Genomic DNA, 27130 nt, shown 5'->3' on the forward strand with positions numbered 1-27130 from the left:
TCCTTTATTTTCTATTTAATACATTCCAAAACATTGCAGAGCGAAGGATTACCATCAGGATGGATCAAACCATCAGATGAATCAATTATAACCCTTAAATGTTGGCAAAATAAGGATAGGCAGAACATTAACTATGATCCTTGGATTGCGCTTGGACTTTCCACCGGCTATAACAGATTATCATGAGAGAAATAAGAAGCATTAATTCTATAATAAATAGTAGGCAAAAAATTTTAAAAAAATTATCCTAGGTACATTATAGAAAGCACAGAGTCTTCCCATGATACAATAAAACCGTTATCCATCTCCAATAGGGTGGCACAATCTAAAAATGCAAAATGCAGTAGTAGTATAGTTATCTTTGCCTTGAATCACGTTTTCTTGCAAAAAATTGTGTTACTCTTCAAATGATGGCATTCTTTTTCACAAAACTCCTGCACATTCTCCTTTCAGTGCAACAAAGGCGTCATATCTGTCTCAAATAGTGTACCAAGTCTTGAAATGCAACAATGCAACAAAGTAGTCATCTGTTTTGAATAGCAGGTCAGTCATAATGCAATGGTTATGTGAGCAAGGAAAATATAATAATATCAAAAAATGAACAATGGCATGCACTTTCATGCTCTTCATGATGTGTTTTCCATTGCAGTTAGTTTTGTGGTCACAAAGAATGGGAAGGAATTTCTTCCTATATATTAGCTGAACCATCCACTTGTAGAGAAACCAAATAATCCCTGAGGCACTGCCTCAGCTGAAGAAGAAAGGAAAGTAAAAAAATAAAAAAACAAGAAAAATAAGACCTTTATCCCCATATACTGTATTTTGTTTGTTAAGCAGGCAGTATACTCCATTGCTGAATCCACATTTTTATGTGATCTTAATGTATGTTCAAATCTATTATGTTCATGAATCATATGCACATATTATACGTCAGATTAAATGGTAAATTCTATTTTACATCTCGATGATGTCCCCTTCATGGTAGATTCATTTTATTATTGCAGACGACTTACTTCTCAAGCTTGTACTGATACTAAATATCGGAAAATAAAGCCCCCAGGCATCAACACTGAAGTTTCAGAAAAGTATTCCCAATTTCCTCTTGCCCTAGTTCTGCATCTTAACATCTAGTTCTCCGATCAAAATCCATCCAGTTGCCTGGTGGTAAAGATTTTCGACACAAGATGCGAACACAAATCCTACTTATTCAATGAATTCAAATGCACCCATAAACCTCTTATCTTAGTAACCAAAGAAAGCGGTTAGCTATGGCTAACTATCAAGAAAATCCAAAACTCCTAGATCTCGAACAAACCCCATGACGACTCCACAAATTTTGCATTACTAAGCAACAACAACGCGGAAAACTAAAAACCAAAATAAATAACAAACAACTCTCTCGCCAAAATCAGTGAACTTCTCTCTCGGGGCATGAATGAACTCTCTGTACTCCGCCAGCCCATCCTCCGTCTTGTGAAGCTGCAACACCAACGGTCATTGCAGATCACGTCACAAAACCGATTCCTGTTTCCAGACAAATGGATCCAGAGGCAAACCAAAGAAACAAAGGCACAAGAAGTCATTCAAGAAGAAAAGATCTCCCTCCCTCGCCGCCGTAGACACGGCTAGGTATACATCACCTGATTGGGAAAAAAAAAACATCGCGGAACAAGCTGGAGCTGTCTACGAATCTCTCATAATGCTTCTTTCCATACTCTGTTTTTAGCCCAAATAATCAACACACATAACCAACTTTTCTTACTCTAAGCAGCACATCAACACAGCTGAAATCAACATCAAGCCAGCTCGAGTGAATAGTGAATAACACAAATACGAATCTGAAATTACAATAATATTCACAACCTTGGTAAGAGAAAAAAAAGAAGCCATAACACTGCCAAGAATTACAAAACGACGAGAAAACAAGGATTCACCAACCTATACAACCAAAGACGACCTATCTTATCGGAAAGGTTAGCCAACTTCAGCATCACTTCATTAATTCACTACAACTGTCAAAAGTCAGATGCAGACCGACCTCTTCTTCCAATTATGTTCCATCACAGAATGGATGATATGATCAGGCCTTAGGTGCTGGTCTTGAACTAAAAATCAACAAAGAAAATATTGGGGAGCAAAGAGGTGGAGAAGAAAGCCTGTTCCAATGATTCCTTGCTACATCGGATTCTGGTATATCATCATTGAACATTACGCATCAACCCACTTCGAGGCACATTTCTGAATTCACAGCAAACAAACAATTTCAGTATAAAACAGAACAGTGATCAAAATTTTCAACACCTACACATCAATATATGGGTTCGCGCAATGAAAACAATATTCACTTCACAGGCAGTTAAACCTGTACATTGAATTTGGTTTGCAGCAAATAGCATTGTTACTGAAAGATAAAAACAACCAGACTCTTGGCTTTTACTATATACCTGAAAGATTTGAAAAAAAAATTCATTTGCACTCTGCTCATGGATTTCATGGACTAGCAGACAGCATTCTTCAACATATTTTGTTCTCCCAAGCCATCAAGCTCAGAAGGATGAAAGCATCTACTATGAAACTCAATGTATTGTAGCCATGTACAATGAAATATGGCATGTGGCAAGTGATCCTATCAAACCAAACTCATATTCATTGATTATCTACAAAATATCTAGATGCATTGACGTCAATCAACTTTAATTCAATAGAATAAATACAATCATTTTCTCCTCAGTATAGAATTGGAGGGCTTTGTCTACACACATAAAAAGCAATTGAAAGTTTCCTAAGAAGTTGAAGTACTTGTGAATAGAGTTTTCATGCTCATAAAACTGACTGAAGCATCCATGAAGGACAAAAGAAATCATACTTAGATATGGTTGGATTCAAAGACGTACCGACCCGTACTAGGTTGAAACCGGCACGCAATCATGCCTCAGCTCAGTTTAGGGCCCGAATTGGGCAGTACCGACCTGAACCGAGCTGAACGGCCCAATTTAGCTCAATTTAAGGAGGTTCGGCCACCTTTTCCACCTTAATAATTGAGGGGGAGGCAGAGAAGGCCTCGCATGCTTTCTCTGCCTCTTCCACTCTATTTTGCTTCTGAAAATCTGCGAGAAAACTCAAAAAGAAAAAGCAAATTCTTACCGAATTCAAGCCAAAATTGAGGTCAAATTCCTCTCTCCTCTCTCCTCTCTTCCTCTCTCCCTCTTTTTTTTATTTTGAGGCCTAAAATAGACCAAAAATAAGATCTTGCCAAATTTTTTTCTGGCATGATTTCATAATATGTTGCAAATCTAAGATTGATCTCCACAATGCCGAAAAAATTGTGATCACTAATCATGTAATTTTTATATTAAAAATATATTTTTTGGATTGTAAATAATAAAAAATAAAATAGTATTCAAAAAATTCTGTAAAATTGATAGCATGCTCGAAGGTAAGAATGCTACTTGCTATCTCAATTTGGTAGCAATTTACTTAGATTTGGAATACACAAACCTAAGCTCGAATTTAAATAAATTTAAAAAATAAGTGGTTGGGGCATAAAGTCAAGTCCACCAATGATCGTCCACTTCATGTGGGAAGTTCAGAAATACTCATGCATTGGTGGACTTGATTTTAGATCCTGAAATACCTGTCACCTTAATGAGTGACCAATTGATGAACCAAAGATCAGCTTATCTCGACCAAGATGTAAGGTTGGGGAATTTTTGGAAAGAGTTGAGATATTACAAAATCTTGGCCAATTTACTGGAACCAAAATATTGGTATCTCAGCCGAAACAGAAAAACCAGGATTGGAAAATGCATTGCAGCTTTGATTTGATATTTATTAATTAATAAGCACATTTACAGTAGTAGAAGATAGATTGGAAAATCTTGGCCAGGATGTTGATATTGTATCTACCAACATCTTTAGATATATCAGTTCATATTGCCAAAATAATAAGAGCCAAAATTTTCGATGTATCATATCACTGGGTGCCTCATACTTATTAAACTGATATTTTGGCCAAGATCTCGGCCAAAACAAAAACCTTGTCTCCACTCTATGCAATCTTCGGTTAAAAACACTTTTATATTTGTTCAGGTTGCTAAATTATATTTGGGATCCCGAAGTTCAGACATTTCACTAAGACCAAGCAACTTGCATGGGTTCATCAGACTGATTTGTCATCTCCAGCAAGGGAGAGCATTTTGCAAAGGACAATTATACCTTTGAGGTAATGGGACAAGTTCTACATTATCAGGTTCTAAAGCTGACCGGCATAGAGGATAAGTAATCAAAGAGCGGAAAAAAAAAGGGAGACAGGGGGTGTGCAGGGCAAACTACTATGGTCCCCTCATTGAGTCCTTGTCATTTTTACAAGCTTAGTTTTCAAGTAACCCATGCAACAGATCTTGAGGATGAAGCATATTCAGGAGATACTGGAAAGAACCAAAACATGCTCTAGATTCAGAGACATTAACTTACCATCCACGAGTTGCAACATGGATGGTTTTACAGGCAGCATCAAGGAGAACAGTGAGTGTGTCACTTGAAATATACTACAGTCAAATAAACAGAATAAATGGATGTCCATCAAAATGATATGTTGTGTAAGAAGGGTGATTAGCTATGGAAGGAAAGAGGTTACTGTGGGAAACTAATAATAAGCTTGAGGAAAAGAAAATTGGTTCATGCAGCATTCTTTGCAAGGTGAATAACCATGCTTGCCATTCGGAGTCACAAGAAGAGTATCATGCATTGGCTATCTTTAGTGGAGCTTGTCTATAAATACCGAGTTACTACAAGATGGGCGAAAGATACACCAGTTGCAAGTTAAAGTCAGATTTTTGTCATTTAAAAGTAGGAAAAAACATAAGGACACAAAACACATCTTACTAAATTTTTGGTCATTGCTGGACAATGACAATAAAATAAATTTACAATTGTCCTATGACTTGTCGTAATATGGAGCTAAGAATCAATCCTCAACTACGTATCACCAAGGAAAACTGATGCATGTCAGTGCTGGTCGATCAGCTAGCCTCAGGGGTCAGCTACGACTAAGGCCACATTCAAAAGGCATAAGCTACTCATTTTAATGATAACTGGGTGCAAAAACAATATATACTACAAAGAGGTTCAACTTATATCTGATGACAAGCAAGGAAAATGAAGTTCAGGGCTTGCAGGAAATGCATCAAAAAAGGTCACAAAAAGTCATCAATGAGAACAAATGAAATGTACAGTTTCTTAAAAGTTGGGCCAATTAACAGCAAACATCATGCGCTAACGATATTAGACCAATTTATTTAGCATACCTCCCTGGGAGCAGCTGGGAACTATTTACAGGACCCCTGGAACTGCCAAGCCGCCTGGCCCTATTATCTTGGTCTTTCTCTGTTCGCATGGCAGCCACCTCCTTCTCCATAGCAGCTACTTCCCTTCTCATTTTCTTGGCCTCCACTTCCATTGCTTTTGTCAATGTATCAACCTTCTTTGCCAGCATCTGCATCTCAAAAGGTTAGCACAAGATATTAAACAAGTTTCACAGTGGCTTTATATGTTAGAATGCCAAAAGGACTCTTACCTCGATTGCATCATCCTTGTCCTTCAGGATTTGATCTTTTTCATGACATGCTTTTCTCAGGGTGATCACCTCCTTTTGCAGCATGTCATACAACAATCCAGAGACACAATCATCTGTATCAACATTGGGGAGCTCATTGGGTTTCTCGTCTGAATTTTCCTTCCAACTGCCATGTGTCTCATTATCTCTTGTTGCATCAGAAGATTTGTTCAGTGAGAGACCAGATCCATTTGCAAAGACTTTACTACGATCCAATGACCTAGTGCCACCATCAAATGACTTTGATGTCCCTTTGGCATATTTGAGTACTGCACTTGTGCTGCTAGATAGCGAAGATCTCGACTGAAAAGATGGCCTCTTAGAAAGAAAGCCATTAGGAGAACTCTTGGAAATATTCTCTGCACCACCAAGGGACTGGCGACGTGAAGGACCATTACTGACACTCCTTCCCTCTACATTGGTGCGGTTGCTACCATTGGCAGACATTCTCAATCCCTCTTCTAATACCTTAATTCGCAACTGGTATTTTTCCTGAGAAGTTTAAAAGAATAAGTTATCGTCTATTTTTCATTACAGATAAAATGTCAACTAATGTTTTTTTTTTTCTGTAAAATCGGTTCACGGGATATAAAGTACAAATGAGACATGAAGGTATGGTTAGGTGTTTTACTTTTAACTGAGCTTCGGATCGTGCAGCGCGTTCTGAAATAGCAAGCTTATCCCGAAGTTGCTGCATCTCTCCCTGTAATGGAAGCTAAGGCTGATGATATATATTCCATAAACATATTGGTTGACAAAAACCACATACAAAAATGTATGACTAAAAGATAAGAATAATTCTGAGAAGCAAGAAACGTCCGCTAACATGACATCCCTAATTAGACCGTGAAGTAAATGATCCAGCGGTTACTGTCTACCTGCATGAATCTTCGCTCCTCAAGCCACTGTCTGACAGGCATTACTTTGTCATTAGCATCTTTCCATTCATTTGCAACTACAACTGCAACCCGATTAGCTGTAACCTTCGCACGGGCTAGTTCCCGGTCTAGGGTTTTCATCTCTTCCTAAGCAAATATGTGCGAACACATATAGACATAAAGGTTAATGAGTGATGAGAATAGCATTATACATATTTTCAAGCATTGTTAAAAGACTAAAAGCAAGCAAGGTTCCAGAAATTTCTAGAGCTCTATAAGTATTATGGCAGCAAAATATATTACATTCATCTCCTGAACTTTCCGCTGGTAATCTCTGACAGCATTTGCAGCAGCACCACCTGCAAGAACAGCCTCTTCTAGCTCCTTTACTGTCTGGCTAAGCTTTTCAACCTCAGCAACCTTTTGGCGGTGCATTTTATCCAGAATCTTGTTTTCTTCCTAAAGAATGCAGAATGGACAAATAGAAAAGCAAATTTGTTTTAACTTCGCAATCAGAAATCCCAATCCTCGCTCCAAAATTTGAGAGGTTACATGGAACGGCTTGTTGAGGGATACCTGACAGATTTCAATCTGTTTCATCAACTCCTGGTTCTTGTTTTGTAAATCATCCACCATAGAAGCCTTTGCCAGTGCAATCTGAACAGTCCTTTCTGCTTCTAGTAGAGCTGCTTCCTTTGATTTTGTAAGACGATCCAATGCCCTGTTGTCATCCTGCAGTTTTGCAATCTGCAAAAAAAAGAAAAAAAGAAAAAAAAGGGTGACTGTAAAATACTGTCATTTTTCCCATATATCCCATGGATATACATATGATATTAGGATGCAGGCAGATATCCCCTCACTCACCAGTGAAATAGCCTCAAATATTTCATTTTTCAGGATACAAGATCCTACAGTGTCAAAAAAATATCAAGTTGTAGAAGGGTCCATGGGTTGCTGTTTGTTCATGACAAGATATATAGAATATCAATAAATATGGAAAAAAAAACTTCTATGACCTTCTCCCTTTATAAAGATCGAAGGGAAATTGCCAGCTTAATCTTCATTAGTTGCAAGGCTACACCTTGATACCTACAACCCAAGAATAAAATCAAGTTCCAAGAGCAAAATGAAACCAGACTGCCAAGATGGCAACCACTTTAGGACAAACATCTAAACTACACTAAGAAAAGTGAGTTGGGGTCGTTGGGTCTGTCAAATTTGCCCTTACATGGAAATTAATTAATTCAAAGAATTTTTTATTACATGGTAACTAAGAGTTGGGAAGTATTGGAAAGAAAATCCTGTTAAAGAGATAATGCCCATTTGCTTAACTCTCTCTCCTATGTTTATAACCAATCTAATTTCTTCCCCAATTTCCTCTCTCTCCAAATCAATTTGAATTCTGATGATAGATCTTCTTTTTCTAAGTGCAAAACAGAAGATGCCTGTATACTGGTATAGACAAAAGAAAGAAAGAAAGCTAACATAACCAGAAACCCAAACATCAAAAGTGCCAGCCAAAAAAGACAAGTCGCCACTTTACAATAGACCAGTTCCCCAATAAAACATACAAACTTTTAAAAGCTAAAATGTTAGAGCATGGTTCCTTTGTGGCGCATGCATGATAGGCCTATGCAGCCAGGGGCGCTGCTCAATTCATGCATGGAACCACATGCAGCGTGGGACCCTGAGACACAGGCTAATCACCATGCTAGCTGTGCAACCACAAACAGGAGCTTAGGCAATTGGGCGCAGATAAACTGCACTCTCACAATAAAAGAGGCACAAATAATAAAAAGAAGATGAGAGAGAGCAAGAAAAATCTTTCAGAAAATCCACGAAACAGCAAATAATAAGTCAAAAGCTTCAAGCATTAATTTCTATTGGTTATGACATTAGGGGAATAAAAAGAAATAAAGAAGAACACAGATATGCAGTAAGTTCAAGTAAATTTATCGATATAAGTTGGAGATGAAGGGTCGGAGAATATTTAACGTTGCAGTTAGCAAATCACAGGTACGACTGGTTCTTAGTTATTTGGGTAAATATGAGATTTGGTACAGGTGGAGATGATGATGCGGCATATGGTACCTCTTGGCGAGCTAGCTTCAGCTCTGCCTCAAGTGGTGCAAGAATGGCTTCAATGGGGGGCATGTCATCATCCTTTTGAGCTGCATGAACTCTTCTAAGTGTAGCCTCTGCTGCAAACTGAGCGGCCAAGGCCGCTTTCTTCTCATCATTTATCTTCTTAACTTCAAGATTCTGCAAAGGCACTTCATCATAAACAACTGGCTAAAAATGGAAAATCATAATAATAATATGGAAAAAGAAAATTAAGACATTTTGTGCAGTACCTTGTTTTCTAAAAGCGATTCAGTTAGCTTTAGTTTTTCTTCGGCCTTAGCCAATTCTTCCGTCAGCTGACACAAGAAAAAGAAAAATCAGAATGCATTCCACAATAATTAGACAAGCTCATTTTTTTATCCTTTGTCTTAAATTAGAGAACAAAGGAATATTGTTCAAATAAAATCGTAATAATAAAATGATAATAACACTGAAAATGTTGGGTGCTGAAAAGTACCGTTTTGCCAGTGCAGGGCAAAATAAACAGCAGGGACAAAAATTACTAACTAATTAGTGGTCAACCGAAAATCAGCTTAAGCTATGTTGAAATCCAAATCCACATCATTGGCAAACAAGAATAGAGCACATATCAGAGATTGAACTATATCTTAAGGACCTCATTGGACATGTAATTACTCTGCACAGGAATAAAGTACGATAGCATATTATATACAATTAAATAATCAGATTTTAGCAAACTAAAATACCTCACTTGCTTTTAAGTAAATAAGAAGAAAAACCAAACCTAAAAAATACAAAAAAAAACTCACTGAGTTATACGCCAATATTGACAGGATCAAAAGGAAAAGCTCGCTTTTTAAACTTTCTCACTTAATATTAAAAAAAAAAAAACTGCAATTTGATTTCCACAACAATTTGATGGAAATCATCAAAACAAGAGAATAAAGAGAAGCATCATTCAACAATGCCAATAAAAGACTAACAGAGCAACCGCGAAGGCGAATAATCCAGAAAAGGAAAAAAAAAAAGAAGTGAAATCACCTCTTCCACTGCCTTCTCCCTGGCACGCTCTGACAACTTAAGTGCCTTAATTTCCGCCTGCGCCTCCCCCAATTCCCGATCTTTGTCTGTAAAAAACCAAACACCCGGCCGTCTGAATGCCCGGAAAAAGAATGAACAAGAGAAGATCAAAAAAGAGCCGGATCAAACGGCATTCCCACCTCTGACTTCATTCTCCAGTCGACTGAGTTCAACCCTCACCGGATCGGATCCATGGAGCATATTTATGAACTCCTCCGCCTCCAAGGTCGGCTTGATCGAAGGCCTCCGCCTCAACGCCGGCCCCGCCTTCCCTTCCCCCTTGAACGACGCCGACGCCGTCAGCACTACCGGCGCCGCCATAGGCGCATTTCCTCCCCCGGTCTCCGCCCCATGCCCCTCGCCACCGCCGCTACTCAGATCAGCCATCATTGGATCTGATCCCTCTCTCACATTCACTCACATCACCCGGAGAGCAAGACCCAAAAAAAAAAAAAAAATCCAACGAAAACCAATTGCCTCCCCCAGCTCCGATTCCAAGAACTAGGGTTCTTCCTCCCCGATCGCGGAACTTCTTTCAGGATTTCGATTCGGCGATTATTTACACAAAGACAGCTCCTTTTTTCCTGCCTTCTTCTCTCCCCTTCCTCGCTTTAAATCGCAACAATCTGAAAGAGACTGCTGCTGTAAACTACAGTGAGCTCCGGGAGGGTAAAGGGTCGATCTTTTATACTATTTATTTTTATATTATCTATAATTTGATATTTTATTAATCCTAATCTGAGCGGGCAAATTAAGCTCCGACGCGCATAAAAATTTCTAAAGCGTCACCTTTCTTCACCGTGACTCCATGAACTAACGGACAAGATGGATTTAGATAGTGACACTAACGGCAGATCTTGCATCCGCATGGAGATCTCAGTGAGCGCGTCTCCTCAGTCTCTTTGTGGATTCCTATTTTGAACGCGAGGTGAAGCTACCTCTAAGCTTAGGTGACGCGACTTGCAACCGCAGCGATACCGAGCGCCAAGGGTACCGTCCGGTACCGACCACCGCTTGGTGAGAGGATCCGAGCACTGATAAGCTGTCTGCCCAACAACAGTAGACAGGGGATCCATCTAATACAAGTAAGACACGTAAACCGAGCATCGGCGGACCCACCGAACTTCGAAGACGTGTCGCTCTCGATACGGCTAAACGCAGTCGCGTGCTCCCCCGTCGCGGTCCCACCCGTGCGACGCTCCAAGTACGGAGAACGATCTCAGCCGTCGGATCATGCCGAAAATGCCCCCGAGGTCTCGGCAGGGCATTTTCGGAAGAGAAGGGGCCATCTTTTTTAAAATTAGAATACGCGGCTTATAGCCCGCCGAGGAGGAGTATAACGACAGCAACGTACACTACGAGCTGCCGGAGATGGTCTTCTTACTCGGGGAAGCATCGTAAGTAACCGTGCTTCGCGAAATCTACGGCTAGGGATGGACTGCTGAACCAATCGACGGCCAGTGATCTGCGATCACCAGAGCTTCAGGAATCCACGGGAGACACAGCGGTACATTCGCACGGAGCGGTCAACGCGTTCGGTCGTAGAGATCAGAGCATGGGGGGGACCATCAGAGTGATAGTTGGCCCTGCAGAGACACCGTACCCCGAGCCATTTTTATAAAAAAAATCTTAAATTATAACTCCTACTCTCTGTAAGGCCAACCACTGGAGAAGCATAGATCCTGCGCTCTCGCATGCTTCACCAAGGAGATCGGAAAGGCGACACGTGTCCTTTCTCTGATATTTCATGGACACGTGTCGATAACTAAACGAGGATACGGTGAAGTTTTGCAACCTGGGACTCTGCGGGATCCCTTGTACCCGGTTCGGTCCAAATGCGATCCTTGGACCCGGTTCGAGCGGGTTGGGAATTTCCAGACCGGATCCGAGGTATGATGATTCCCGATGTGACCAGAGATGGATGGGATTGGTGCACAGTAGAGGAAAAGGTCTCCTTTATGGGACAATGGCAGTGCGTGCACTCAATCAGCCTATCAGTATGTGATCTCCTGTTTGAGTATGAGATCATATAAATCGACTATCCTTTATTTCAGGGTGTTTGGGACTCAGTTCCATCAACAGGCCATCGTCCTCTTGCCAAGAATGCGTCCTACCACGTTGATTATGATCTTCTGATGATCAAATAGTTCATACTGTGAGGCACAACACAACAAAGGAGAGTTACAGTATTTCAGTTTCACCGAGTTCTTGCTAGTAAGCTCGGATTATGAGCTAGATTCCATGGTTGATGGTTCCTTACTTTCTTCAATATTTTCGAGGTTACGGTGTTTGTAAGATAAACAAATTAGTTGGTTATGAATTATCAGTTATCATGCCTTCATTAGTTTATCGGGCTTCATTTTGCATGAACCGAGCTTGTGAAGGCAGCGAGCGACGCTCCATGTAAAAGAATTGATCAGAAAACATATTTTGTCCAAAGATAAGATTTTTAACTGTGCAAAATTAGTTTCTGATTTATTGTGATTCAATCTTGAACGTGCCAAGCTTTTGATGGTAAATAAGGAAAAAATTGTTTCAGGATCTTGGTCACTTGACCACTTATGTTTAGTGCTACTTGCCCTGTTTTACTCGCCTAGTTTCTCTTGTTTATTAGACCACATAACCAATGGATACTCCATAGTGAACATCTGCTACATTCACCCTCTGGCACTCAGCCTAATTGAATTCACTAATACTAACCTATAGCACATTTTTGGATTCATAGGTCAAGTTGCCTCTCCTACCTAAAGTTTCACTGGCATGATACAAAGAATGGATCTTCAGGTTCAATGTAGACATCCTACCTCCCTCGTGCTTCTGGTGTTAGTGGTTCGCCATATTCCATTGAGTTGTTTAAAAGATGGAGGACTAACCCTTGGGGGTTAGTCCATAGTTGATCAATAATCACTAATATGGTTTGGATGCTATTTAATAAAGCCACCTGCATGCTTTATTCCTCTGATAGTAGAAACATCACCCACCAGCTTCTTTTTTTTTTTTCTTCCGTACAAGGATTAGCCTTGACATGTTAGTGGAAAGAGTAAGGATCCTCTTCTGAATTAATTGGGGGGTCGCATCACAAGGACACAGAATTGACTCTGAAAAGTATATTGAACAGTGTGATGAATAGCTCGGAAAAAGTTTTGAAATGGATAATTGTCTCATCATTTGGATTGTGATGCGGTGAAGGTCTATTAAGAGAACAGGATTGCAGGGCAGCAAACAATTGCATAAGTGGCTCTGATCAACATTGGTTGGCCTGATTTCTTAATTGATTAATACACATGATGGGGAAAAATACAAGAAATGGTAGAAAGAATGAGAACATTTGTTGTGGGCAAGAATTTAACAATGTCTCGAACCAGACGATTTGGGACATACGTTACTAAACCACCTAGAATTAGGATGTTTAAGCTATCAAAATGAATCAGAGTGAGCCAGATTGATTCGAATTGGTCTCAAGTAATGCAGTTCGCCTCAACTAAATTGATCGTTTTTTTTATAAAATACACCCCCCCCCCCCCCCCCCCCCCCCCCCCCCACACCCTGAGGCCCTTGATTATGATCATCTTCTCTCTCTTTATCCCATTGATCTCCCTTGAGGCCTTGGTTGCTAATCACCCCCACTATTTGTCTTCACCAATCATCCTGATTGATCTCTATTGCTGATTGCTTCCTTAAGGATCTCAGCCCCAATACCCCATCTTTGTTTAGGGCTAAAATCAGATCGGATCCTAGTATATTCATATCCATTTTTGCTTTGTTTGACAAATACAGATACGGATGCTAGTTAGATGCAAAAATTTATATGTATATGTATATGGATACAAATCGAATACTAGAAGAATGGATATAAATACGGATATAAATCGAATAATTAAATTTTATTACCACATAATCAAAGATTTTACTAAGTGGATGATAAATCAAGCTAATAGCATGTTAATGTGGTTATTTATTTCTTCAAAAAGTTCATGAATAGTATATAAAATTAAATAACGATGCAAATAGAATTAGATATTCGAATACGGATAAGATAGTTGTCTGTCCATATGTATATCCATTTTTTCTTTGACGAACATAGATATGCATATGGATATGAGTAGGATACTCAAATTTCTATCCATATTTGGATAGATTCGAATACGAAAATGGATCCAAAATAAATACTCTCTGATCCACTTTCATTCTTATCTTTGTCACTATTGTGGCTTCGGATGCAACTATCCCCAATATCCCCATATCAATTTGCTACTTATCAGTTTCTCTCTCTCTCTCTCTCTCTCTCTCTCTCTCTCCCACCTAAGGAGAGCTTCTCAGCCAACTCCATGCCATGCAGCAAGATGCAAACATGAATAAAATACATGTTTCCTAGCTATAGGATAAAGGTAGTATAATAACCAAATCAATACCATCCTATATTGATTTATTTCAAAATTAGTTTTAGTGGCAGATTAATTTAGGTCATGTTTGGCATAACTTCCAATTTCCAACTTTCATTTTTCCAAAAGCATGGAAATTGAGGCAGGAAAAGCAATTGGCAGCCTTAGTTTTTTATCTAAAAAAAAAAAACTCTTCCAATTTTTCAAAACTATGAAAATTGGAAAATCTAACTTCTAAAGTTTTTGAAAATCTTTATCCATGATCACCAGCACAGCCTTTATCGCCACCAATGCTCTCATTGACTATCTATCATCGATCGCTGCCACTAACACCAGCACCTCTACCACTACCATCATTGTCACCACTGTCATAGTTTCCACTATACCGAAAATTGGAAGTGATGCCAAACCATAAATGGTTTCCATGGTATGATATAGGACAATTAATCACTTCCTCCTCACTCCTCAAAAAATATGCAGAAACAAATAATGATATAGCTTCCAGTTCAGTGTAGACACCCTACCTCACTTTATCCTTCTATTAATAGTGGTCGTCTACTCGTTTGAAACATGGATGACAAGCTATAAGCTGTGGTTACCCTATAGCTGACAAATAACCACTAACACGCCTTGCTATTAGTGTAGCTCCTTCCTTCATTCCTCTGAGTACAAAAATAGTGGCATCATCACACCCACAATTTTTTGTATTTTGTTTCCTTACAAGGATTGGCCATGACTTCATAGTAGAAATTGCAAGAACCGGTGCTGATTTAATTGGAAAGTTGCATTGCAAAAACATTAGGTCTACTCAAGAAAATGCATGAACATTGTGATGCTAGCTTGAGATAAGGTTGAAATGGGTAATTGTCTCATGGAGTCTCATAAAGCAGGACTGTGGCAGCCGCAGGTAATTGCACCAAAGTCTTCAATGTGATTTGAGTGTAGTTTGACTGCTGAGTGGATAAATGGTATTATATTCCTCAAAAGTTGACAACTATTTAAAAGTTTTTCCAACCACTGGCACAACTCCAAGTATGGCCAAACGCCAATAAATGGTGTTGGAAGCTAAGGCTTTGCTACTACAAAATTTTGGGAAGATAAGATATCATAATTTTACCTCATACGTAGAGAACTTATTTCTTTGTCTCGAATCCGTAACACTGGAATCACAGTACATTAACATTTCCATTATACCAAGGCTCAAGAAAGAACATATCACTATTTTTTTTTCAGAAAGCATATATTAATAACTTCGGACTTGTTTGGTATTACTTTTATTTATGATTTATATTTTCAAAAATGTAAAAAAAAAAACTAGATTGAATCACATGATGAAAATATTTTATTTTTAAAAAGATTTATTGCTTTGAAAAGAGAGGAGAAAAAAAAACGAGTATTAAAAATTTTGTGCAGATATTATTTTCAATATCAATCTCCATATAGTATATCACTAATTTATAGAGGGACAACAAACCTAAAAATAATTATGGTGCCAAATAAGCCCTTGAATTACTATTTTGAGCCCTTCTTTTTCCCTCTGCTACTTGGAATTTTTTATCTAGTAGGATTAAGAAGAGAGAATTTTCGACCAAGGCCTTTAACAGAATAGCTATCATTAGCTTATTCTGAAGTTTTCTGTTATGAGATCTAAAGCACACCTAAATATTTTCACCTTCTCGTATGCCATTTCTATTGTTGTTTACTCTCATTTTTATTTTTTCTTTTAGTATACATTGTTAAAAAATTTCCTATATGGTGGAATTAATTTTTGAAATTGTGATGACTTCATCTTCAAAATTTAGACCCTTTGCAAAGCATGCCAGCGAGCTATACCAGGAGTAATTGTTGGAGGCGTATAAATGTTTTAAGATATCGGCTATCTCGAGATAATTTTCTGCATTCAGAAAAATATACAGACACATGCAAGCATATTTATGATCTTGTTATCCTTTACACTAATCATCACCATATAAAAGAGCCATCTTCTCATCATAGTAAGCATATTCTATGTCCATTCATGGGTAAGTGAAGTTTCTTTTTTTTTTCTTTTTTATTTTGGACACTTCTAGTCTCACCAATCACTCGCCAGGGATCCTCATTACACATGCCTTAATGTACTCAGAAAAGCTCTCTCTCTCTCTCTCTCTATATATATATATATATATTTGCAAAGATCTTATTAACAAAGTTTCTTATTCCCTGATCTCAAGAATTACACCCCAAGCTATGGTACCCGTTCCCCATTGTTCACCAATTGGAATAATTTTATTTTTAGTTGGCAAAAAGACAAACCCCTTCCACACATGGCGGTTCAGTAATCTAAATCCTTATCCTCTCCAGTACTTTACAGGAAATCCAGGAATCTACAAACAGTGAATACCGAAGTTCGATGCGTTTGTATCAAGATTTCCATTAAATTCAGCTCTCAACCAGTCCGAATTAGAGAGATCAACTGAAGAAATCCTTAAGTTGTCCGTTCCCACGAACCAAAACTTGCGACCTGCTAATCTGAGGTCTGACATGCACTTTTTTTCGTTTGCCTGTCTGGTGGCTTCTTAAATATAAAACTTGTCATAGATGGCGGTGCACTGTTTATTGGTAGAATACATCTATGATGTTTAAAATATGTTAAATGATCAGAGCTGGTACTTGTACTCAAAAGTATTATAACATTATATTGGACTAGTACTGACATATCAGAGTGCATCATAGCATATATCATAAAATAATGGGCTTTCATTACTTTCTTTGAGCACTTCAATCTATGTAATAGCAGTGGATTCGCTGTTTCACCAGGAAAACTGACTTAGTTGGTGGGAACCATATACAAAAGTTTGCAGGTATCGGATGAAACAGGGTATTTGTCACTTGTCAGGCAAGGATTCACCGATATGGCTGTTCCATGTCATAGTGGGACTGTCGATCCTGGCATTGTGCAACTACAGCCCATAAAGATGAAAGTCGGGTATGAATCATTCCACCCATCTGTGCGTCATTCCAAGCATCCAATGTAGCTCGCAAACATATATATTCTCCTATCTGCTTACAGCCACAAAGAGACTCAGTTGGCAGTTGTAAACTATTGTGGCATGTATTGGAAAAGGTAGGCAAGAGATGATATAGCTGGATAAGGAGGAGGGCTTTAATGTACATTGAAGAATCTTCTTGGCTGTCGACAAGCACTTGGAAGGGAGGGGGAGGAGCATTTGGTATTTGGTAGAACTAGTTTGTGCTTTACCTCTCTTTCGAGCCAAAATAAAAAAAAAAGGCGGGAAAACCACGACAGATGCTGATGTATATAATAGCACGCTTGATTCATGCTAGTCATAATCACAAGATATACCAATATGATTATCATTTTTAATACATTCCAAATTTGATTTTGAATTTTAAACATCAATAGCAGACATGATTCATGTAATCACGAAATAGGCTAACATGATTACCATTTGTGGTGCATTTTAAATTTAAAATTAAATTTCAAATATCGGTTATGCAAATGTCTTCCCTCAATCTTGAGATATGCAAAATTATCATTTTTGCCGTATCTTAAAATTGAATTTGAAATTTATGATTTAAATTTAAAATGTAACAGAAATAATAATCATGCTGGCATGTGATTGTGGCTGGTATGAATCAAATCTGCTATCATACCACAACGACTACATGATTTCCTGGGAGCAACCAATCTTATCTTCCTAACTAGTTAAACAAGCAGACTCAGTACCACTTATCATCAATACTAAATAGTGACAACCTAACTAAGACCAGAGAAATGGTTGAAAGAGATTAGTCATATACTGATCGATTTCTACATGTTATAAGCAAAAAACACAAACGTCAATAGTGATGTTATATCGATACTTATAAGTCAGACTCTGCTTTGGATGTTACAATCTTTTTCCTGGGCAATATCATGTCACAAGTTATATGACGCATGCAATTCATTTGTATGTCTGCCATAGGCTGCATTTGTTAATCTGGAGTATAACCTTTCACATTCTTATTAGTGCATAAAATATTATGCTTTAGACAATACATCCTGATCGTTTGATGCATGTCCATGATGGTATCTAGTTATCATAGCATAACTATCTCTCTCACACACACACATCAATGTATACAAAGGCACATGCAGGTCACCATCTAAAAGGGATTACGGCGCCACTGAAAAAGAGACTGAACTGCCTTCAGGGATGACAGAGATGAGATAATATGCTGGAGAATAAGTGCTTTGCGGGGGGCATCGCTTTCATGAGAAGCAAAGGCCCCAGATTTTGGGATGACTGGAAGAAGTTGATGGGCCCTGTGACCTCAAGCATCCAAAACCTTTGCATGTCTCTCGTCTCACTCCCATGAAAACTAATATCTGTAACTAATAGTGCCTTCTTTTTAATAGACTCAGCCAACAATGTGAAGCATAATTAGCAGACCAAAGCAAAACACTGTCAGTACATGTGAATGGCGACAAATCTCGGATAATTGTAATGATTTCTTCAATCTTAGAGTGAAATAGGGAAATAGAAAGAAGGGTCATATGTCCAAACAACATGTATACAGAATATTATATGAGTGCACATTAATGAAAAGAGTGTCTCTTTCATAAAATTCTCTAGGGTTGAATGTGAGAGAAGATTCTGTTGGGATTTGCATAGAAGCATTGCATCTCAACTTAAATGACCTCTTAATTTGCATATTCTACTCCATGAAGAATCAGATTTTTCGCTGAACAGAATCAGATAAGCAAATAACACTCCATGAAGCAGCGTCCATTGGTTTTATCACTAGCACATGAAGATTAGAAAAGAGAGATGCTGGACAATTAGGATCAAGTTAATATAATGCACAAACATTAAGTTTGCTGCAGGTAACGTCCTTGTAACTTTCAATTCAGAGAGATTTTTGCAGTATCTAAATTAAATGAGTGAGTTAGCACAAACAATGGAAATCTTGAGGTTTGATGAGAAAAAGTGCGAGCTTTATATTAGATAAGCAATTGTCTGCATTCTAGATGTTTTCATGAGATGATTTAATCAGAGATCTTAGTTGATATGGGAATATAAATAGTATTTTTTTATTAGCAAGGCAATGACAGTCTCAGGCTACGGTAGAACTTTGAGGGGTTTGCTCAGATAGATGTGCGGAAGAAAACTTATCATATGACATGCTTATGTACATGGTATATCCTCTTCTAATACAGGGATGGGGAAAAAGGCCAATAGATTATGTCGTTTTCGCAAGTGAATAAGAAACTCATCCAGACTACATTGCTGAAGAAAAGTAAGGCTTCAGGTCTCAAAGTCGCAATTGGATCCACATGATTAAAATCATCACATATAATATGGCCCTCTGCTTCTTTTCCAACACCTATCCTTTTTTCTCAGTGTGGCAATGACAATGATCAATAGGAAGAGGAAATAGACAGACATATTAGAAAAATCCAGTATTATATCAATATCTATTCAAATTATAGTGAAATATGAAGCAAGAAAATTTAAATCTATTATACTCATAGAAACTAAATATATCCAACAAAATATTAAAAATAAGAATATTGATTAAAGTTTCGATGAGATGTGCAAACTCACTTAACTTCCTGCCATAGAAACAACTTCTTGCACATTTCAAGAACAGATGGATGACCTAGTTAAGATCTCCATGCTAAAGTATAAACAAGAGACAAACCACAAATGCTATTATTTTATAGAAGGATTGACATAGAAGAAAAGAATGCTTATCTTTGGCTTCAACTGTCTATATACTGTGAACCTTTTTGGGCACATGCAATGCACATGAAAGGATGATGCTCCGTGACCCTCTGTCTGGTTATTTTTCAGCTATATAACTTGTTAAAACATCCTCCCGCTTTTAGATGGTGCACTTCTCGTCTTTCCCTCGAGGAAAGAACTATGTGGGGTGTTTTTTATCAAGGGCTGGGAACATACAAATGAGTGGAGAGTGGAGACCTGAGAAGCCTTTTATCCCAGCAGAGCAATTGCATTATAACAGTAGAAAATGCTGGGCTTGAACGGTAATCAGCAATTAGCCCAAGAAGGTGCCCAATAATCACAAAATAGAACAACATCAGTGTCAAGAAATACATGCACTAACAACTTAGCAACAAAAACAATGAAAGGTAAACATCTCTTACCACTAAAACAGGACAGCATTCTGCCATGAATGGTTCCTGTGGCTATTAGCGTACCGAGAAAGCTACAGTACTTCCATTAGGATTTGGCAGTCTCTTCACCAACTGGATGGTAGATAGTTTTGATGCCAAAATTTCTAGCCACTGAATAGCTTCCATCAATTATCATCAAGCATTTATGATTATCTTCTCTCTTGAAATAATAAGTCAAGCCAAACACACGTCGAATTCCAGAAATAAAATGATGAAAACATACTTGCATCAAATTGACATTAAATCAAGCCAAACACAGGCAAGCCAGGCGAAATCACTACTTCAGGCCATTTCTCACTTGAGAGGTCCTCCATGTTATGTTTAAGCAATAGCTCAAATTGGGACATGAAAATTGAAGTTAAAGGCTTCGTGCAAGTTTCCTCTCCACATGAAAATGAAACTGCCGATTTAGCTTCCCATAAGCACTTCTGATATAACAAATTTATAATGCCCAGAAATGGTTGCACTGAAAATACTAAAAGAAAAAATAATGGAAAAAAGGTGCTCCACAAGCCCTTCTTTTGCCATCAGAGATAGTCATATTATGCTCAAACATTTACAGCAACAATCACATGCCTGCTCCTTACATTCCATAAAGATCTTGCTCGATCGGAGCCATCGGATGGGGTACGATTTGCAATCCTGTATGTATCCACAAGTATGGATCCAAATAAATTATTGTACAACAATTTTGTACACCATTTTTGGCAGCAGATAGAGTTCATTTTCAGAGCAACTTGCAGCCTTAGATGAGCTTATGACGTACTTTTATCAACAAATCTTCAATAGGCTTCGCACAAATTCAGTATGCAGCGAATGACCAGCCTGCATCACAAGTTGATCATAAAATGTCCACAGATGGCAAGAATATCTTTCATCAACTTCAGTGGTAGGAATACTTACATCAGAAAACTTTTTCACAGGAGGCAAAATATATGTAGAATTTTTCCTTGAATATTTAATTTATTCAATTCAAGCCTCTTTTGACACTCCGATGATGATTGAAATAATTCACTAATTGTATCTTCTAATTCCCTCTTTTTAAAAATTAAAGATGTAAATCTGAAATTATTTAAATCATGAATGTTGTACAAGCACTATATATTAAAGTACTGTTATTAAAAGTTTTTCTTTGATTGCTCCACTTTTTATTCTTCAATATTGAAGGTCAAAAGTTCAAGGACTAGCTGAGATGCTCAGTTGACTCCTTAACCTTGATAGGAAGATGGCTTATTCAAAAATTCGTGCATAAGGCTAAGGAACTTTAATGCAAATTGGTGTAAGTCTCACTGCTCGGAAACATCCAATGCAGTGCTGACCATACTGTACAGCAATATGATTTAAATATGGCATCTTTAAAAGATAATATCAGTTGTCTTTTCCAGATTTTTCTTCTTTTCTGTTAAAAGCAATGCTTCAAATTCAGGCTGTCATCCTCAGAATTATAGAGATATTATATGATGTTCTGTTCTCCAAGAAACACCCTATCACCAAGGTGCATCCAGATAACCAAGCCCATAGATGGGTGGCAAGACTGAAATGGAACAAGTCTACACGTATGGCATGCTCAGCACGTCTAAGAGAGTGCAACATCCTTTTTTTTTCCCCCTAAAACGCTTGAATTTAGTATGTTAAGACACCCTATGTTGGCACCTTTTCAGAAAATAAAGGTCAAGCAATGCTTTTTGCTATAAACTTATATCAGTTTTACTAAGCATACACTAACACAGTCCTTTATTGGTTTTAGTAAAACAAGGATTTATTATTGTAATTAATTTTTCTTAAAAGTTATAAGATAAAAACAAAGGATTTGCCTTTAATATCAAATTACAGCCACCTTTACTGACCAAAAAATTATTTGTACAAAATCTACTCCAGAAACCACTGCTTGAGTTACAATTCTCCCATCCTACACTCCTCTTTAATCTCATAATGGAAACCACCAACTTTTCTTTAATGTGTTCCTTAATTCTTAACAGTTTTTAACCTTTCAAGTCTCCATTCCAATGTCCCTCAAATTTCCCTAAACTTTGCATTAAATGCAAAGTCTGCAAAATGAGGAAGATTAAGAAGTAGATGAAAGCAATGAGATCTTAGTTTCGGGAGTAAGGATACTACTACAAAAAAGAGCTAGTGGAGAAACAGTATTTCAATGTTAACCTCCAAATGTTCACTGGATAAAGTTGAAAGAGAGGCAAATTAATCATGTCAATATGATACGGAAGGACAAATATCCACCTCAATTAATTTTGAACTATAACTAAACCAAGTTACATATGCATCATAAGTAAAGAACCAAACCTTATATGCAATTATATGTGCAAGCAAAAGCCCTTGGTTACCATTTTGTGCAAAGAGAGAAAAGTCCCCCACAAGATCTAAAACTTTGTGGCGGCAAGGTTCATCATGAAAACGTAGTGGTGGATTTAACCAACCAGCACTGGCACTACAAAAGAAGAAGAAAAAATAAAACAAATTAGATTTGCGACGAACATCTGAAAATCCCAAAAGAGCATGTAATCTTTTGTATATAGGAAATTTAAACCTTGTAGATCACATCCAATGTTTTAGGTTTGCAACTTTTTCAGCCCCCAATGTTGAATTTCGTTCTGAGGGCATAGTTCTCTCTTGACACCATATGTGTATTATAACCACCACCATATAGAGCGAGAGAACTATATATATAATGCAAGGATTTGTCTGTCAAATTTCAGACCTAAAACAGGCTTCACATGGAATTTGGAATGACAAAACAATCGAAAAAATAAGGCTCTCTCGTTCAGATTAGAGAATGCTTTAAAAAAATTAGAAATGATAAAACAAGACAAACACAAACACACATGGGAAGATCGTGCTGAGTTTAATATCAGCACCAATTGGCTTCAATCAAGCTGCAAACTGGTTGAGATGACTAGGTAATTTGCCTGACATAGCCCAAGATGCTTACAGAATTGAGGTTGTGTCAGGTCAGTCTACAAGTTTAAAATTAAGCCCAAGCTTGAAATATTAAGACTTCATATGTTTAAGTTTAGCTCAAGGTCAGGGCACTCGTAATAGTTAGGGATGGTATCAGGTAAGCATTTACCTCTGTTACATTGTTCCACGTTATATATTTCAGTCACAAAATGTGCTCTTATGTTAAAAACATCATGATCTTAGCCTAAATCATATCAAATGACAGATTCAAACAATCCAATTTCAACTTATGATAAAAAATAAAGTAATCTTGCCACAATTTTTGCTTTCTGATTCTTTTTAAGAATGTTGTAAGTGATATATCTATGCACTATATATGATGCAAACCCCAAGCATAGCTAGATGGTTGCACATGGAGGCCAAGTATCATAGTATCTCGCTTCCCTTCAAAAATTACACTCTACTTTAATAGATTAACAATCACCAAAATCATCCAAAATAAACATGATAAACATAGATGATGTCAAAACAATTATGGGACATCTCGCCTGCAAACAATGGCATTTTCAGCTGATCCTCCTTGAATCAACCCAGCATTGCGCATTCTTTCAACCTACAAACAATTTGTATGCACATTGACAGGTTATGATATATGAGATAATATGAGAAATTTTAAATTAAAATATATCAGTATTAGCATAGCCTATTCAAAATGTTTACAAACTATTGCAAACAAAGTTCGCCATCTCGGTACTGGACCCCATACCGGTGCCACACTAGTACTGTATCGGTCCAGTATAGTATGAGGTCTTTTCGGCGTACTGAGTGTCAGTACACCACCAGTACCAAGTACCGGTATCGAACCGGTACGGTATGGTACGTTCTATACTGGCCCAATACGGACATCATGATTGCAAAATAAATGTACGTGCAAAACCTCTACTGAATTTAATATTACAAAAACTGAAAATTGAAATAATAAAGCAGCAATGCATTCTGCCAAAAGTAGGACAAGGCCTGTATTTTAAAGGCAGGACTATCAGTTGAGATGGAAAGTAAAAAAAAAAGTGACAAATCTGAACATATCTTGCAATCAAATGATGTCCATATACCAGCCATCTGGAAAGAGGCTTAGGCATGACAGCATTTAAAGCATCCAGATTCTATCTCAAGGACACACACAATGCATACGGGCAATAGAACCTAGCAATGGCAACAATACCCTGGTTGGCGCATGCTTTTTCTTTTTCACAAATTGTTGTTAGGCTCCACTTATGGCTGCTTCTGCCAACTCTACTCTTATTTAGTTTTTTTGGGAGGTTGTCCCTTTCTATCTTCTTGACAGAGGAATAAATTTTTCTCCACATGCTCCTTATTTCAATATATACAATTCTGTTTGCTTTTTTCTCAGAAAAATCAATCCACTCATTCATCTTTGGGTTTCAAGAACAAAACCGAAGAATGCAAACAAAAATGCCAAAGTTACAGCCACCATGTAAATTGGGTTTCAAGAACAAAACCGAAGAATGCAAACAAAAATGCCAAAGTTACAGCCACCATTTAAAAAATGTTGATATTATATGGAACCAGGACGGAGTAAGACAAGTAATACCAGCAATGAGAAAAATAAGATTGCGAATACAGGTGCAGTAAGATGTAACCGAACCTCCTCATATATGCAAAATGTTCTTGAAGAAGCTATTTCCTTCAAGTATATAGAGGCATTCAAGAAACAAGAGAACCACTGACAACCAATAGCTGGCACCTGTTACATGATGCGTATGTGATTTAGTACCTTAATCATCAAGAATTATTGTACGAATCACATTAAATAAATCATATTCCACCTTAACCATTAAACAAATCATATTCCACCTTCAGCTAGTTTTCCACCATCAATATCATGCATAAGTGCATAAATTGCAAGCATATGGTTATGCAATGTCGATGGTTTGCTAGATATTTAAAAGGACAAAAATCAATCCATGGAAACCAAATAATTCAAATGTCAACTATCCACACAATAGGGTTAATGAATGACTTGAGCGTCTAATGCTATTGCATCAGGTCAAATGTAAGAAATGAGAAAACTGAAACAACAAAACTCTAAGGAACGACATGAAATATGCACTCATCCTTCTACTTTTATGTATTACAACGTACACCAAAAGTATAACTTATATATTTTATGATTGTAAGCAAACCATGTGTGGTGATATTTTTGATCAATAAATACAAGGTATAGTGTGCTCATGATGATCAAATCTTCTCAATTTTTAAACAGGAAACTTTTAAGATATTTTTGAATTTATTAGAAAAAAACTCACAAGACTTCGGCTATTTCAAATCTTCTCAATTTTTAAACAGGAAACTTTTGTTCTAGAACTCCATCGAGTAGCCAATAGAACTATGTAAAAACAAGTAAGAATACATGGAATACACTTTTTTTGTATTTTCCCATATTATCATAATAATAAAATAAGATTGCTAAACTGACCTGTTTATTATTTCATAGCTATATGTAGTTTTTGAAAATTATGTTTGCTGTATGTCTAATAAACATAGTTATCTCTTTTTCACAGATTTTAGCAAGTTTTCCGGGAAAATATCTTTGAAAAAAACTGGAGAGGTTTGTTGCAGTGAGTGGCCTAGATTTAGGAGCTTGTGTTAGCAAAATTTTCCCAGTAGCAATTGGCAATAAAAAGAAAATGTACCTTCGGAAAATCTATTCCATAAGTGATCTGAACATTTGAGGAGGGGAAGGCAGTTACAAAAGAATCGTTCCTCCTTAAATACATGGGCTCATGCAGCTCGGGTGCTAGTTTATCCATATTATGGCCACTGGAATCCTCCGCAGCACACAAACCGGCTTGTTCTATCGCCTCAACCCATCCTTTCGCCGAACCATCTAACATAGGGATCTGAAAATTAGGTTATCATTTGCACTAGAAATTCTCCCTACAAAATTTCACCTTGTCATGCCCCACTAGAAGAACTCCATTGTTCTTTGCATATTTATCTCAAGATACGTCCCCTAAATGGCTCAATTTAGAATAAAGAAGCAGCAATATGGCATAAATTTTCAAGCAAAGGCGACGTTAAAGGCCAAGGGATGGGCAATAGACCCTAGCACCATCAAAGCCGGGAACATTAACGAAGAGAACAGGAAAAGAAACCCAACAACCTCGTCTCCGCCTTCAATCTCGATGCGGCAGTTATCGACCCCGCACGCCTCCAGAGCCGACAGGAGGTGCTCGACGGTCCGGACCCTCGCCCCATCGCCGCAGAGAGTGGTGCAGAGGGGGGAGTCCATGGCGTGGTCGATCGTGGCGGGGATCCTCGCCCGGCGGGGCCCGGAGACGAAATACCGCCCCTCGCCGGCCATCGCCGGGAGGAGCCGCGCGGTCGTGGAGGTGCCGGAGTGGAGGCCCGTCCCTGATCGCGACACGTCCGAGGCTAGGGTTTGCTGCGGCCTCCCCGTCTTCCATGGAGAAACAAAGAAAGAGAGGCGACGGTATTATTGACAGGGTGCGACGGCGAGAAAGAGGCGCGCACGCGTGAGAGAGAAAGGGACTACCAACCGGCTTCCATGAGATAGCGTGGGAGACGGGTTTAAGAGCCCGGGTATAAAAGGAGAGGCATCCTCGATGGCCCATCAGGATCGCCGGAGAGCGGTGGTCTCCTTCGCCGGCGCGAGGTTCTGTACGCGAGGCGGTTTATAAGCACCAACCCCAACATCGCCGATCAGCGGTGGTCTCCTGAGTTCGGATTGTGTCTTTCGGGCGAAAGAACGATTCTTCTTCTTTCGCGACAATAACCGTTGGATCGTAATTTGCACGAATCATCGAGCAATCCGAACTCCTGGATTTCAAAGTAACCATTTCAGAAACCAAGGGTGGATCCGTGCGAAGATTTTTTTTTTTTTTTTTTTAAAGATACACCACCAATCTAGAGCTCATCGTACGGTGAACCTAGGTAAATTATATTTATTTTT

General features: G+C 38.2%; 2 protein-coding genes across 6 annotated transcripts; both read right to left on the reverse strand.

The window, feature by feature from the left end:
* Nucleotides 1–1790: 1790 nt before the first annotated feature.
* LOC103701174 (microtubule-associated protein 70-1-like) lies at nt 1791–10317 on the reverse strand. Its single transcript, XM_008783150.3, has 11 exons — nt 9798–10317; nt 9619–9704; nt 8847–8912; nt 8584–8754; nt 7069–7239; nt 6796–6951; nt 6493–6639; nt 6246–6317; nt 5576–6106; nt 5307–5494; nt 1791–2238 (listed from the first exon to the last, which is right to left on the reverse strand). Exons 1-11 carry the CDS (start codon nt 10045–10047, stop codon nt 2199–2201), a joined length of 1878 nt encoding a protein of 625 aa, XP_008781372.1. The 5' UTR covers nt 10048–10317; the 3' UTR covers nt 1791–2198.
* Nucleotides 10318–18020: 7703 nt separating this feature from the next.
* LOC103701142 (probable UDP-3-O-acyl-N-acetylglucosamine deacetylase 1, mitochondrial) lies at nt 18021–26915 on the reverse strand. 5 transcript variants are annotated; one of them, XM_008783140.4, is made up of 9 exons: nt 26718–26915; nt 26321–26617; nt 25851–26057; nt 24803–24901; nt 23685–23749; nt 22563–22666; nt 20987–21045; nt 20191–20862; nt 18021–20057 (listed from the first exon to the last, which is right to left on the reverse strand). In XM_008783140.4, the coding sequence occupies exons 1-7, from the start codon at nt 26790–26792 to the stop codon at nt 21023–21025; spliced, it is 870 nt and encodes a 289-aa protein (XP_008781362.1). In that variant the 5' UTR covers nt 26793–26915; the 3' UTR covers nt 18021–20057; nt 20191–20862; nt 20987–21022. The 5 variants fall into 5 exon arrangements, with proteins under 5 accessions (XP_008781362.1, XP_008781347.1, XP_008781354.1 ...); XM_008783125.4 differs by having other exon boundaries at nt 22522–22666; XM_008783132.4 differs by having other exon boundaries at nt 20191–21045.
* Nucleotides 26916–27130: the final 215 nt, after the last annotated feature.

Source organism: Phoenix dactylifera, chromosome 9 (genome assembly GCF_009389715.1).
Source record: "Phoenix dactylifera cultivar Barhee BC4 chromosome 9, palm_55x_up_171113_PBpolish2nd_filt_p, whole genome shotgun sequence".
Lineage (NCBI taxonomy): Eukaryota > Viridiplantae > Streptophyta > Magnoliopsida > Arecales > Arecaceae > Phoenix > Phoenix dactylifera.